The 13,709-nt window shown below is 40.5% G+C and overlaps 1 protein-coding gene across 2 annotated transcripts in view; it reads left to right on the top strand.

Annotated features, from left to right (window-relative positions):
* Positions 1-13,709, top strand: part of ABCC4 (ATP binding cassette subfamily C member 4 (PEL blood group)) — a 418,547-nt gene that overhangs the window by 369,703 nt on the left and 35,135 nt on the right. For both annotated transcript variants that reach the window (XM_068267922.1, XM_068267923.1), the window contains 2 exons: positions 7,117-7,206; positions 11,794-11,966. In XM_068267922.1, coding sequence (XP_068124023.1) covers positions 7,117-7,206; positions 11,794-11,966 — 263 coding nt within the window. The remainder of the gene's footprint in view (positions 1-7,116; positions 7,207-11,793; positions 11,967-13,709) is intronic.

The raw sequence follows: 13,709 nt of genomic DNA, 5'->3' as shown, positions 1-13,709 counted from the left end.
AAATCGCGGCCACGGCAATTTCAATCGCGAAAATAGCGAAAACTAAAAGGCATAGGGCGGCGATTTATATATCATTGGAAAGAGGAGAAATAGAGCTTTAAAATGTTATGCATCTTTCCATGGTTTCTGCACTGCTCGGAGTCCCTTTAAAGCTGACCAGAGTTTTTAAGACTTAGTAGACCATGATTAATGTGAATATATGATCATGGCAACACAGTGGAGGCATAGTTGGTATTGCCTTTCAGCACATGGGTGCCAATTCAGTTTCCTATGCCAACATAATTTATATTTTTGATGTAGCTAGGTTTGTGTGGGTTACTGTCCACATGACAAATATATAGTAGGTTCAGTGGCTTCTGTGCCTTTTTTTAGGTCCTTACAACTTGCACCACATTTTAAGATACTGCTGTGAACTGTCTTTATCCTCCTTTTAGTAGTGCAAAATTTCTTGACCATGTATCAGAAAGTAAAATTAATGCAAACCTTATAGTAATGTAGACAACATGTGCCTGCATCTGCCATTCACTTGCCATTCCAGACTACAATCTTGGTGAAGGGCTGCTTCACTTCACTGCTGGGAATTGTGAGCACTAATTATATTACATTGCTGTTTGTATATTGTTTTTTGCTGCTGCAATATCTGGTGGATTGTCTGTGTGGTTCATCTGATATTAAACAGCAAGTGTCAGTTTTTAAAAGTACAAATTTTTTTTTCTTTTCCCTCTAGTTTGTTTTGCAGCAGGCAATTGGCTAGGGGGAGGGACTAGCTGCAACAGGAGGTATTTGGTCAGCTTCAGGACTCAGTACTGAGCTTGCTCAGTCTGTGGCTTGCTCACTAAGTGGCTGCGACACAAGTGGCATAGGCGTTAAAAACAGGCGTTACAACACAGGCACAAAGAGAGTGGTGAGAGGAAGTAGGTAAGGACAAAAAAAAAAAAAAAAAACTTCAATCAATATTGTGGTTTTTTGCATTGGTTAGAATGTGCTAGGCACGTTGTGGTGTAGTCTTTAAATTTTGAGGACTCCACCCCAACTTCACTCACTCCACCTCCACTCCTCCACCCCTCCCGCCCCTCCTCCTCCCCCTCCTCCCCTCCCCCCCCCCCCTCTTCACTCACTCCCCAACTTCACTTACTCTCCCTTTCCTCCTCCCCAGCTACACTCACTCTCCCATTTCATCTTTTACCACCACAGTTTACTTTAAATAATTTTTCCCCACACAAAAGTCATCATGTTGGACTATGCTGTACAGTGTACATCCTGCAACATGTATGCATGCCTTGATCAGCGGATTGAGGGTGTTTACTGTTGCCCTGGGTGTGTGCGTGTTGCTCAGTTAGAGGCGGAAGTCGCAGAGCTAAATAAGCATCTCGCAACACTGAGAAGCATACACAACATGGAGAAGAGCTTGGATCTCACGATCCAGACACTGGATGGAACCGTTGAAGATGAGGAGGGTGGAGTACAGCCGGACCAAGAAGCAGAGGCAGCCGCTAGTTGGGTCACAGTTAGAAGGGGTAGGGGAAAAAGTGGCAGGGAGGCTACTCCCGAGTTGTCCCTCACTAATAAGTATGCTTGTTTGCGTAATATTGGGGAGGATGATTCAGGAGTAGCAATGCTGCAGCAGGATGTGCTCCTTAGCAACCAAGGGGCAGACTGCTGTAACGAGAAAGGGAATAGGAGTGCAGCTAAGGCTAGACAGGTACTGGTGGTAGGGGATTCAATTATTAGGCGCACAGATAGGGTAATCTGTCGAAGAAACCGCGAATGCCGTACAGTCTGTTGCCTCCCGGGTGCTCGGGTTCGGCATGTAGCGGAAAGAATTGACAGATTACTGGGTGGGGCTGGGGAAGACCCGGCTGTCATGGTACACATTGGCACCAATGACAAAGTTAGTGGGAGATTGAAGGTCCTCAAAAATGATTTTCAGGTACTTGGAGATAAACTTAAAGCAAGGACCTCCAAGGTGGTGTTTTCTGAAATACTGCCAGTGCCACGTGCTACATCTGAGAGACAGAGGGAGCTTAGGGAGTTAAATAAGTGGCTGAGAAATTGGTGTAGGAAGGAAGGGTTTGGGTTCCTGGAGAACTGGGCAGACTTTGCAGTCGGCTACAGGTTCTACAGCAGGGATGGGCTGCACCTTAATGGGGAGGGTGCAGCTGCATTGGGGGAGAAGATGGCTAAACGGTTGGAGGAGATTTTAAACTAGGATCTGGGGGGAGGCGGGAGGATAAAGTCTCAATACATAGACAAGATGAGGTAAAAAGACAGTGGGAACCTATCATTATGGAGGGTGGAGAGGGGGGTGGGGACAGTGTAAAGATTAAGGAGGTTGGTAAAAATTCAAGTAGCCAATTTCATGTAAACAAAATTGGTAAATGTGGTGGTAAAAATATAAAGTGCATGGTAACCAATGCTCGGAGCCTTGCAAATAAAATAGACGAACTAGAGTTCATTCTGAATGACAAAGGCTATGACATTGTGGGAATAACCGAGACATGGATGGATGAAAGCCATGACTGGATAGCTAATTTAAAAGGATACAATGTGTTTAGGAGGGATAGAACAAGGAAAAAAGGTGGAGGGGTTTGTCTCTTTGTTAAGAATTCTCTTACAGCTGTCCTCAACGATGAGATGGAGGAAGATTGCGAAGATGTGGAGTCCGTTTGGGTAAATATTCATGGTGGAAATAAAAGTTGCCAATTGCTTATTGGGGTATGCTACAGGCCACCTCTTATTAATGAAGCTGCAGAACTGCGATTACTACAGCAGATTGAAAAAGCTGCAGGTAAAAATGAGGTCATTATTATGGGCGACTTCAACTTTCCAGACATTGACTGGAGTATTGAGGCTACCCATTCTGGTAAAAGCAGCAGATTTCTGGCAGCACTACAGGACAATTACTTGACTCAAATGGTAACTGAACCAACTAGGGGGAATGCGTTACTGGATCTGATCATTTCTAATAGACCAGATAATGTATCAAATGTGCATGTTCAAGAACATTTGGGAAATAGTGATTACAACATGATAACGTTTGAGCTGGTGACTGATAGGCCACGGGGCAGCGGGACCACTAAAACTATGAACTTTAGAAAAGCAAAGTTCACTCAAATTAGGCAGGCACTAAGTTTGGTGAACTGGGATAATGTACTACAAGGGGAAGACACTGAAGGGAAATGGCAAGCTTTTAAACTTATACTCAATCAATACTGTAGTATGTATATCCCATATGGAAACAAAATGTCTAGGAATAAAAAAAGGCCTCTATGGATGAATAGAAAGGTTAAAGATAAAATGAAGAGGAAAAAGAATGCATATAAGGTCTTAAAACAGGAGGGGACAGAGGCTGCACTAAGCAATTATAAGGAGTGCAATAAAAATTGTAAAAAAGAAATTAGGCAGGCAAAGATTGAAGCTGAAAAACAAATCGCTAAGGATATCAAATCTAACCCAAAAAAGTTTTACAAGTACATTAACTCTAAAAAAAGAAAGGTTGACTGTATAGGACTCCTAAAGGATGAGGATGGGAACTCAATGGAGGATGACCAAGGTAAGGCAGAGTTATTAAATGCTTTCTTTGCTTCTGTCTTCACAAAAGAAACAGCACTGTTGCAAACTACAGAGGCGGAAGAGTCTCAATCTTCTAACTGTAATATTAAATACTTAACGCAGGAAGAAGTGAAGGCAAGACTAAATAAATTAAAAATAGACAAGGCACCTGGCCCGGATGGCATGCATCCTCGGGTCCTAAGGGAATTAAGTTCAGTTATAGATAAACCCCTTTATCTTATCTTTTGTGACTCTCTTGCAACTGGCAGAGTCCCAGTGGATTGGCGTACAGCCCACGTTTTCCCATTATTTAAGAAGGGCAAAAAATCTGATCCAGGAAATTATAGACCTGTAAGTTTAACATCAGTTGTATGCAAACTATTTGAGGGGTTACTAAGAGATACTATACATGACTTCATAGTAGAAAATAATCTTATTTCTCAGCATCAACATGGGTTTACTAAAGACAGGTCCTGTTTGACTAACATGCTCAGCTTTTATGAGGTAGTGAATGCTAATATGGATATTGGGAATGCTGTAGATGTGATATACTTGGACTTTGCAAAGGCCTTCGACACTGTTCCCCACAAAAGTCTGGTGCAAAAGTTGAGGATGCAAGGACTGGGGAAGAGTCTGTGTTCATGGATAGGGAACTGGCTAATGGACAGAAAACAAAGAGTTGTGGTCAATGGATCATACTCAAAATGGGAGACTGTTAGCAGTGGGGTCCCACAGGGGTCTGTTCTGGGTCCAGTGCTCTTCAATTTATTTATTAATGACCTAGTAGATGCAGTAGTGAGCAATGTTGCTATTTTTGCAGATGATACAAAATTGTGCAGAATCGTTAACTCTCAGGAAGATAGTGTCATATTGCAACAGGATCTGGATAGGATGGCTATATGGGCACATACATGGCAGATGAAATTCAATGTTGACAAATGTAAGGTCATGCATTTTGGACGTACTAATGGTCTAGCACCATACAAAATAAATGGGATACAGTTGGGGACATCAAACTTGGAGAAGGACTTAGGAGTACTCATTGACAACAAGTTAAATAATCGTACTCAATGCCAAGCAGCTGCAGCTAAAGCTAACAAAATTTTGGGATGCATTAAAAGGGAAATAAAAACTCGAGATGCTAGCATAATATTGCCCCTGTTTAACTCTCTAGTAAGGCCACATCTGGAATATGGAATTCAGTTCTGGGCACCACATTACAAAAAAGATATTGCAGTTTTAGAGCAGGTGCAGAGACGAGCAACAAAATTGATGCGTGGGATGGAAGGTCTCACTTATCGAGAAAGGTTAGATAAACTGGGTTTATTTAGTCTAGAGAAAAGACGCCTTAGAGGGGATCTAATTAACATGTATAAATACATCAGAGGGCAATATAATACCTTGGCGGATGAGCTTTTTGTCCCTAGGCCTTCTCAAAGGACTAGAGGACATGATCTGCGCATGGAGGAAAAATGTTTTAGCCATTTATTTAGGAAAGGGTTCTTTACAGTAAGAGTGATTAAGATGTGGAATGCATTGCCACAGGAAGTCGTTATGGCAAACTCTATACCTGCATTTAAAGGGGGCTTAGATGCTTTCCTTGCGTTGAAAGACATCCATGGCTACAATTACTAGGTAATGCCTAATGATGTTGATCCAGGGATTTTATCTGATTGCCATCTGGAGTCGGGAAGGAATTTTTCCCTTTAGGGGCTAATTGGACCATGCCTTGTAAGGGTTTTTTCGCCTTCCTCTGGATCAACAGGGATATGTGAGGGAGCAGGCTGGTGTTGTACTTTATACTGGTTGAACTCGATGGACGTATGTCTTTTTTCAACCAAAATAACTATGTAACTATGTAACATTCCTTGGACTACTAATCACATGGCTGCTGAAGGCATCAGATGAAAGGCACAATCCAGCATTATAAACATTGGGATTGTCACCTTAAGCACCACTTGTTTATCCCATCAGCAACAAAAATGATTTGTTTAATCTGTCTTGATGATAGAATAACAAAAGTCACTGAAGAGGTTAATGTGTTTTGATGCTTAGGTGTGTATCTACTGATGATCAGCCCTTGGGACATTGTCCTAAAATTATTTGTAAAGATAACCTACTATTGAGCTGATGTAATCACCTCTACTTATGATTAATGTATATACATTAACATGTCATTTTTGTGGAAATTGGTCTGGTTTGTATTAAAATTATTAAAATGTTGCTTGTTTAAATACTAATATTTTTAGCATGCTTTGAATTTTGTTTAAGAAAAAATATTTTTACAGCAAGTATTTAAAGAGAACCTTAACCTTAACAGCTGAAAAAAAAAGTTTCACTTACTTGGTGCTTCCACCAGCCCCCTGCAGACATCCTGTGCCTGCGCTGTCACTCACCGATCATCTGGCCCCCCGCCGTGGCTCAGTTTTGTGCTCCCGTCCCTGTGGCTGTACTGCGATTGCACAGGACAGCCACAGGGGCGGGATCGTGATCAATGATGCACATGGCCAAGGCCGCGCAGGCCGAAAATGAAACTGAGTCACGTTGGGGAATCAGATGATTGGTAAGTGAGGGCGCGGGCACAGGATGTCTGCAGGCGGCTGGTGGAACCCCCGGGTAAGTGAAACTTTTATCTTCTGGCTCAGTTAAAGTTCCCCTTAATAGGGGTTACAGGCGTAGTGTTTATGCTGCAAAAAAAAATGGGATAACTGTTGAGAAAACCCAGCACTGCCTGCTTGCCTTTTTGATCACTTTACAGGATGATGGAGAGGAGAATGTTGCTGTTCTGTGAGTCATTTCACAGTGTGGTGCATTCTGATCTCAAAACTACCATTTTTATTAGAGTGCTGTGGTTTATTCCCGAATCCTGCTAACTGCTGGCTAACAGTGGTATCCATGAAATATTCCCTTAAAACTAAAACACATAAATAGGTTTTCCATACCAAGAATAATACATAATCCCATAGATATGCACGGATTCAAACTCTGCGCATTTCTTTTAAAATCATTTTTGTTAATGTATATGTGTTTTATGTATGTAATAAAAAAAAAAGAAAAATCACAAGAGGATATTTAAGACCATGTCCCCTAAAGGATGTAAATCCCTTTTATTCTGACTTCAACATGCTTCAGAAAGCAAAGTCAAACCCCAAGTAACAATGCATGTTAGAAAACTTCAAAGCCCTTTTTGTAGTTGAGTCTTTGTAAAACAAATCACAAGGAAAAAAAAAACTGGTCAAGATATTTATCGATAGAAAAACAGACATACCTAACCTGAGATAACGGACCTGTTTCAAGTCAGCGCTGTTCTGTGTATTATATCACGGCAGGCAATTAAGTAGTACATTTATTCTACAAGATTATGTGAGCAAATACAAATGAATAGACCGTGAATGGGAAAATATTACCATGACAGTAGAAAACCATCCGAACCAAACAAAATAAAGAATAGCATTTCCATACAAAAGAAAGATCATCATACTACTTTGTGCTGTTCTATTATATAGCCTTTATTTGTATGATTTATTTCTTTCACATATTTCATTTTATGCTTTTAAATAACAGGAGCCTGTGCTTTTCACTGGGACAATGAGGAAAAACCTTGATCCTTTTGACGAGCATACTGATGAGGAACTGTGGGATGTTTTAGAAGAGGTACAGAACAGATAAAATGATGTATTTTTTTTTATTTTCTAAGCGAATTAGAATGTCTGCTCTTAATGTGTATGCACATTTAATGCTTGTTCTGTTTCATTGTAAATGTCATAAATGCGCTCTTCATCCCTGGAATTATTTTATCATTTAAACAGAAGCAAGGTCAAAGTGTGTGAAAATTCAGTATGCACTATGAAAAACTTTTATTACAATTTGTATGAATACATTTGTGGTCAAAATTCATTTTGAATATTATAATAATGATGTGATCTCATTTAGGGTTGCAACTTTAAGTGTATACCAAAATCTACAGTTAATCTATCACACTACAACATTAAAGTGGAATAGCATTTTTCTCGAAGAGAAAGAAAGTAATCCCTTAAAGTCAGCTCTATAAATTGCTAGGATTAAATCCACAAGTTATTTCAAATTGCTTACCTTGTGTATTTGAATTCAAATCCTGAGCAGCTTCACACTGTCGAGAACAGAATCTGTCGAGACTGGAAATGTGAGAGTCTGCTGCCAATCACTCAGTTTTTGCAGGTGTAGAAAAAAAGCAACAGTTATGCTCTGTGCAGCTAATTCTGCATGAAGGGGACTGTAACTGAGTTGTATGCATTGAAGACTGAGGCAACAAAGAGTACAGTTTCCAGACTAGAAATGTAATACAACTTGAGTTCAATGTCAGCTTTGGAAAACCATAGCCAGCTGCAAACTGAAATGGAAAGATATTTTGAATAACATTATGTTACAGATATACTAGTGCAGCAAAAAAAATCTACTTCCTCCAGCCCCTGACAGCTGATCTGTTCCTCACCGCAGCTCTGGGGTCCCCTCTGTTGCAGATGCCGACCTAGCCAGGTTGGCATCTTCTGCGCAAGTGCACGCCCATGCCCCTCTTGTTTGTTCTCCAATAGCTGGAAGTGTTATGCACAGGCGCAGTAGTTCTGTATGATTTTAGGATGTGGATGGAAACCATGTGGGTGGAAACCCACACAAAAACAGGGAGAACATGCATATAAAGTCCTGACCCGGTATAGAACCTGGGACTCTAGCACTGCAAGACAGAGACTCTACCAGCCACACTGCCTTTTATGTGTAATAGCTAACTCTGTTAGACTGGAAAGCTGCAGTGAGGTCATACCTAATTTATTGATGTAACACTAGTCTTATCAGGGTAATGGGAGGATCTTGGTCTTAAGAGTAAAAGCTCTGTGCTGCCGTGTAATCAGGTAGGCAAGAAGTGTAAAGGTGGCCATACATCAGGCGACTTGGCGGTCGATCGACCATCTAAATTGATTATTATAATCGAATTGGATGAAAATTGGTGCCGCCAAGTGCATACCCGACCTACAATGCAACCAATTTCGGGGTGAAAATTGGTCACATTGTTGATCGCGCATGCTGTAAGATGTCGGGCTGAAGTTGGTTGGTCGGGTGTGTGGCGGTACGGCGGGCGATTTCGGAACAAGCAATGAAACAGCAAAGCTGCCGCCATGATGTATAAATGTGTCCCCTCCCCATGTTTGCATTTATACATTACCTGGCCTGTAGCAGCCTTCCGCACGTTGTCCGTCCATCTCCCCAAGGTTCTAACAGCCGCATACATGCTGGCGACGCATAGCACTTGAGGTCGGACGCTATGCGCCGTCAGCGTGTATGTGGCTGTTTGAACCTGGTGAGATGGACGTACACCGTTGAAGGCTGGTAATTTTTAAATGCGCACACTGGGGGTTTGAGGGGGGGGGGGGGGCAACACATTTATACACTGGGGTCAGCGGCAGGGCGGATGCAGCACGCTCAGCCAATTCCCTGAAGATTTCATGCTGAAATCGGACGGGTATTGGCCAGTAGTATATGGTCAAATTTATCTCGAATCAGATTCGATTAGGGATACATTTGACTCTTTGTCAAATCTGCCCATAATCTTCAGCTGTATGGCTACCTTATCATCTACCTTCTAGCAGTCCCTTGTGATAAGCCATTTTTTAGCAGTTATACTTATTTTTGTTGCTAATACAATGTCTGCATTGTTTAAAAAGTGTTAAAACAGCTGTGTTACTTTAACCAGATGAAAGGTCTTCTGCTTCTCTTGAGCAGCGGTGGAGTCAAAACTCTTTCACTTTACAACATAATTTAAAGTTAATCTCTTACTTATAAAGACAACGATTATCAAATGTCAGCACACCAAATAGCTAATCATGAAGTTTATTGTGATATATAATTGAGAATCCAATGTTTCAGAATGTCTAAGCATCCGTTTGTCAAGGAAAATCAGCCAGAATTCAATCTGGTGCAAACATGCAGCTCTCATTAACAGGCGATGTGCTATGTTTCCTGGTGTCTAACGTCTCTGTGTTCAATCCCAGATCTGCAGTTTTAAACCTTTGTATACTTTTTGTTTCCCACATAACTTTATCCCTCTATGGTGATTTTATGCATGATCAGATTGGTTGATCCACAGATAAAGGTGATTTGTACTCTGCACTCTACTGTGAGCCTGATATAAATAGCTGGTCTTTGGAATACATTTGCAGGTCTTGCACCTTCTCTGTGGGCAGGGATATGTTCAGGGCTTTTCTGTGCTTACATATTCAAGGAGCTTCTTACAATCAACGATTTTAGATTGAGTGGCTGTTAATGTGACAACGTAGATTCAGTGATTTTCTTTCTCAACCTTTGTTTTTATGTAATGCTAGGTGCACACGATGAGATTTTCCTGGGAGATTTACTGTCAGATTGATTATTTCAAACATGTCCTATTGGATTGCTGATCAATTTCTGATCATTTCTATTTTCCCTAGGAGTAAACCAAAAATAGACTGGAAAATGATCAGAAATTGATCAGAAATCAAATAGGACATGTTGGAAATAATCGATCTGCCAGTAAATCTGCCAGAAAATCTCATTGTGTGTACCTAGCATAAGATGTGTCCTTCCTAAGACCTACAGATATGGCATGTAGAAGGCAACCATTGCAATCCAGATCTCTTCCTTCTTCTGCTTGTATTGCAAGAGGTCAGTTCTGGGCATGATGCTTGATTTTTAGTATCTGCTCTGTTTAACTACTGTATTGGAGTGAATCCTAGATTTGAAGTCTTTTTTTTTTTTTTTTGCTTGCCGGGTCTGACGTTTCAAGCTACGTGAGAATTTTTCTGCTTGTTGTAACATCTTAATGACATTGATTGATTGTGTAGCACTTTGTAAACGAATCCAATGCAAACTGGCAGAAATTACTTTGATTTGATTTGGATTGGCCCAGTTTTAATAATTTGCATACAAAATTTGCATCAAGTGTAAAAAAAAATTATCTAACCCACTTATGGATCTGCTTTAACAAGAATACATGAAAGCCCTGTGAATGTGTTGTGGGATATCTAAGTACATGTTCTTATAGACATCAGCTCTCTCACACAGATGCATATAATGGAATGGTCACCCCATTGATAAATAAGTGCCTTGCTTGCACTGCTAGCCACTGTGAGATACAGAGCAGAACAGCCCCATTTGGTACACATGAATTGTCTCCTCTGATTGGAAATGTGTTCAGATGCATTTTTACACAGCATTGCTGCTGCTACATTTGATTGGTCCATTTTCAAGCTGCATAAGTTTGTATAAAAATAGATTCAAATTTTTATCAGTTAGAATTAATACCATTTCATTGGACATCCCTGCTGACTAATATATCAAGTGCTTGTGACATCTCACTATAGGAAACAGTTCAATGGCCATCTCAGGTGTGGCCTAGAGAGAAGTCCGTGCACCATGGAAGGCTGATGTGTGAGGGAAGGCACATTCTAGTTTCTCATTTCAATTATTTAACCTTTTTATTGCAAGGTAGTGATGTTGACAAGCAAAACTGTTTAGATGCATTATCAGGTACAGTGTATCTGGCAACAAGGGCCACCAACAGACTACAGTAGAAAACAATTTGGTTAAAACTAAATTCCAGATTTTAGTTTGCTGCGAAAAATGTAAATCTTCTGTCAGGTTTTTATGGCTGCCTGGGTCACTGATAGAAAATTACCTTCCGACTCCCTGTTCTTTACGCTGCTGTAAATAACTGAAAAACTGTCTGAAGATATTGACAGTGATTACACCTGACAGCCACTAAACTCCTTTAACCCATACTACAAAGCTTTCATCACTGTAAGTTGGGGAAACAGTGGCCAAAACCAAAATACAGTAGAGTCCCGGCTATCCTGAACTCAACTAAACAGCAGTCTCAACCAACCAGCACAAACCGCTGGCAGTACTCACAGGGGTGAAGGCCAACTTATTAGATCGTTTGTGGGCTCTGCTGTTTCCACAGCTCCCCCAAGATCTTTCAATTTCTGTATTTTAACATTTAATACAGAGATCATGGTAGGTATATAGATTGAGGTATACATAGTACTGTGTTAGTTGGGCCTATTTTTAACATGGAGTCTTAAGTAACCCGAAAGCACCCGTATCCAGCATAAATCAATCCCCTCTGATGCCGGATAACCAAGACTTTGCTGCAGTTTGTGTTTTTTTTGTTTTCTTGCTTGGAGCTCCACTTTGAAATCCATCTCCTGTTCTAATTATGAATTTGTGTTCCAGGTGCAACTGAAGGAAGCTATTGAAGAATTACCTGGTAAAATAGAGACTCAGCTGGCTGAATCGGGCTCAAACTTCAGCGTTGGTCAAAGGCAACTTGTATGTCTTGCCCGGGCAATTTTGAGAAAGAATAGAATTTTGATTATTGATGAAGCAACCGCAAATGTTGATCCAAGGTACTTTACAAGTTGTTTTTGTGTGAAAGGTTTCATTTGAAAAACTTATATAAGTAAAGGTTTGCTAAAGTCTATTTTCATCCAATTTTATGTTTGCTACTGTTCTATCCGAATCACAGTTCTACCGTTTTATATTAGAGGTTATACTCACCAATCCCTTTATTTAGGGAAGACTATATTAATGCTGAGTAGGTCCTCCTGTTGTCCTCCGTATCTTTGAGGCTGGGTGCACACATAACATAACGTGACAGGCTGCGTTTTATGTCATGTTTTATGATAATATTGTGTGCGTTTTTACTGCATTTTTGGTGCATTTGCAATGCGTTTTTCATGGGTTTTGCGTGCGTTTTAATGCGTTCGCGGTTCGCATATATAATGCGCATATGAGTTTTCTATGCGTTTTCCGTGCTTTTTATATTTCTATTTATGCAAATCACTAGGAAGACAACAGGAAGCGGAAATACAGCATAAAAAAATATATTTTTGGGCAAAAAAAAGCATATAAAAATGCATGAATAAGGCATACCATTGCGTTCCCATTGACTTTCATAATTTGCGTTTTTGATGCGTTTATGAATATTATGCAACAAAAATTGCGTTTTTAAAAACGCAGGTTTGAAAACGCATAGAAAAGGCATATGCGTTTTTTTATATGCGTTTTTTCCTGCAGCCCATAGACTTTCATTAGTGGCAAATTGCTGGGTTTTTTGAAACGCTAGCGTTTCTGCTATGTGTGCACCTACGGGTAGAAGGCTGCGCATCCCTGACCCAATACTACAGTTGAATGGTTAATCGCTGTGGGGTACACCACCCCTCCTGGACTAAAAGTGCACGCCCCGCATCCAAACAATGCAATACTGGTTTATGGAGAAAGTTTACCTTCGATTATAGTTTGCATGCAAAATACAATTTACTGGACATCTGCACCAACGTTGAGGTAATTCTCCGGAGCCGATGTCCTACACTATCTGACCTAAGTTAAAAGCATATGTCCTTACCTTGGCAGCAGCTAAGCAGAAATGTGTAACTTACATTCAATATGGACAGCAGAGAATAAAGCCAGCGCTCACCATATGGGCTGCATTTGAGTGACTTATCATCTCATGTGCACCACTTCTACAGCTCAAATACACACTATGTATTTGAGCGGTAGAAGTGGTGCACATGAGGTGATAAGTCATTCAAATGCAGCCCATGTGGTGAGCGCTGGCTTTATTCTCTGCTATGTGTACACCTATCCTACTACATTCTTTAAAAGACTCCATGGTCCATTGTGATTGTTCATGCTGTCATGATTGCATCATACAATTTCTTCAGATTTGTGAGCTGTGCATTTTTTAATTTATTTATTTTTACTGGAGAATGGCCATTCCTGGGCCCACAGACAGTCTAAAATTCAGAGTAGGCATGGTTGATGCAGGCTTATTAATATTTTGTTTGAACACACATAAACCTGTACATTTCTGGTCCAGTCGTGTCCTTCCAGTTTTGCATCAGTTTTCTATCAGTTTTACCTGACTGGACCGCAAATGTACCCCTTTTATATGTGAATACATCCATAGAAACACATACAAAACTAATACAAAACTGACTGGACTGGACCGGAAATGTACAGATTTATATGTGAATACATCCATAGAAACACATACTGTCAAAATCTGACAGGACAGGAGTGGACAGTTTTTTGTATGCGTGAACTAAGCCTACCTGAATCACAGCAAGGTGGAATTTGATTGGTCTGTT

This window comes from Hyperolius riggenbachi, chromosome 2 (genome assembly GCF_040937935.1).
Source record: "Hyperolius riggenbachi isolate aHypRig1 chromosome 2, aHypRig1.pri, whole genome shotgun sequence".
In the NCBI taxonomy this organism is placed as follows: domain Eukaryota; kingdom Metazoa; phylum Chordata; class Amphibia; order Anura; family Hyperoliidae; genus Hyperolius; species Hyperolius riggenbachi.
The sequence above is the reverse complement of the archived record's forward strand: the minus strand, read 5'-3'. Positions and strand labels throughout refer to the sequence as shown.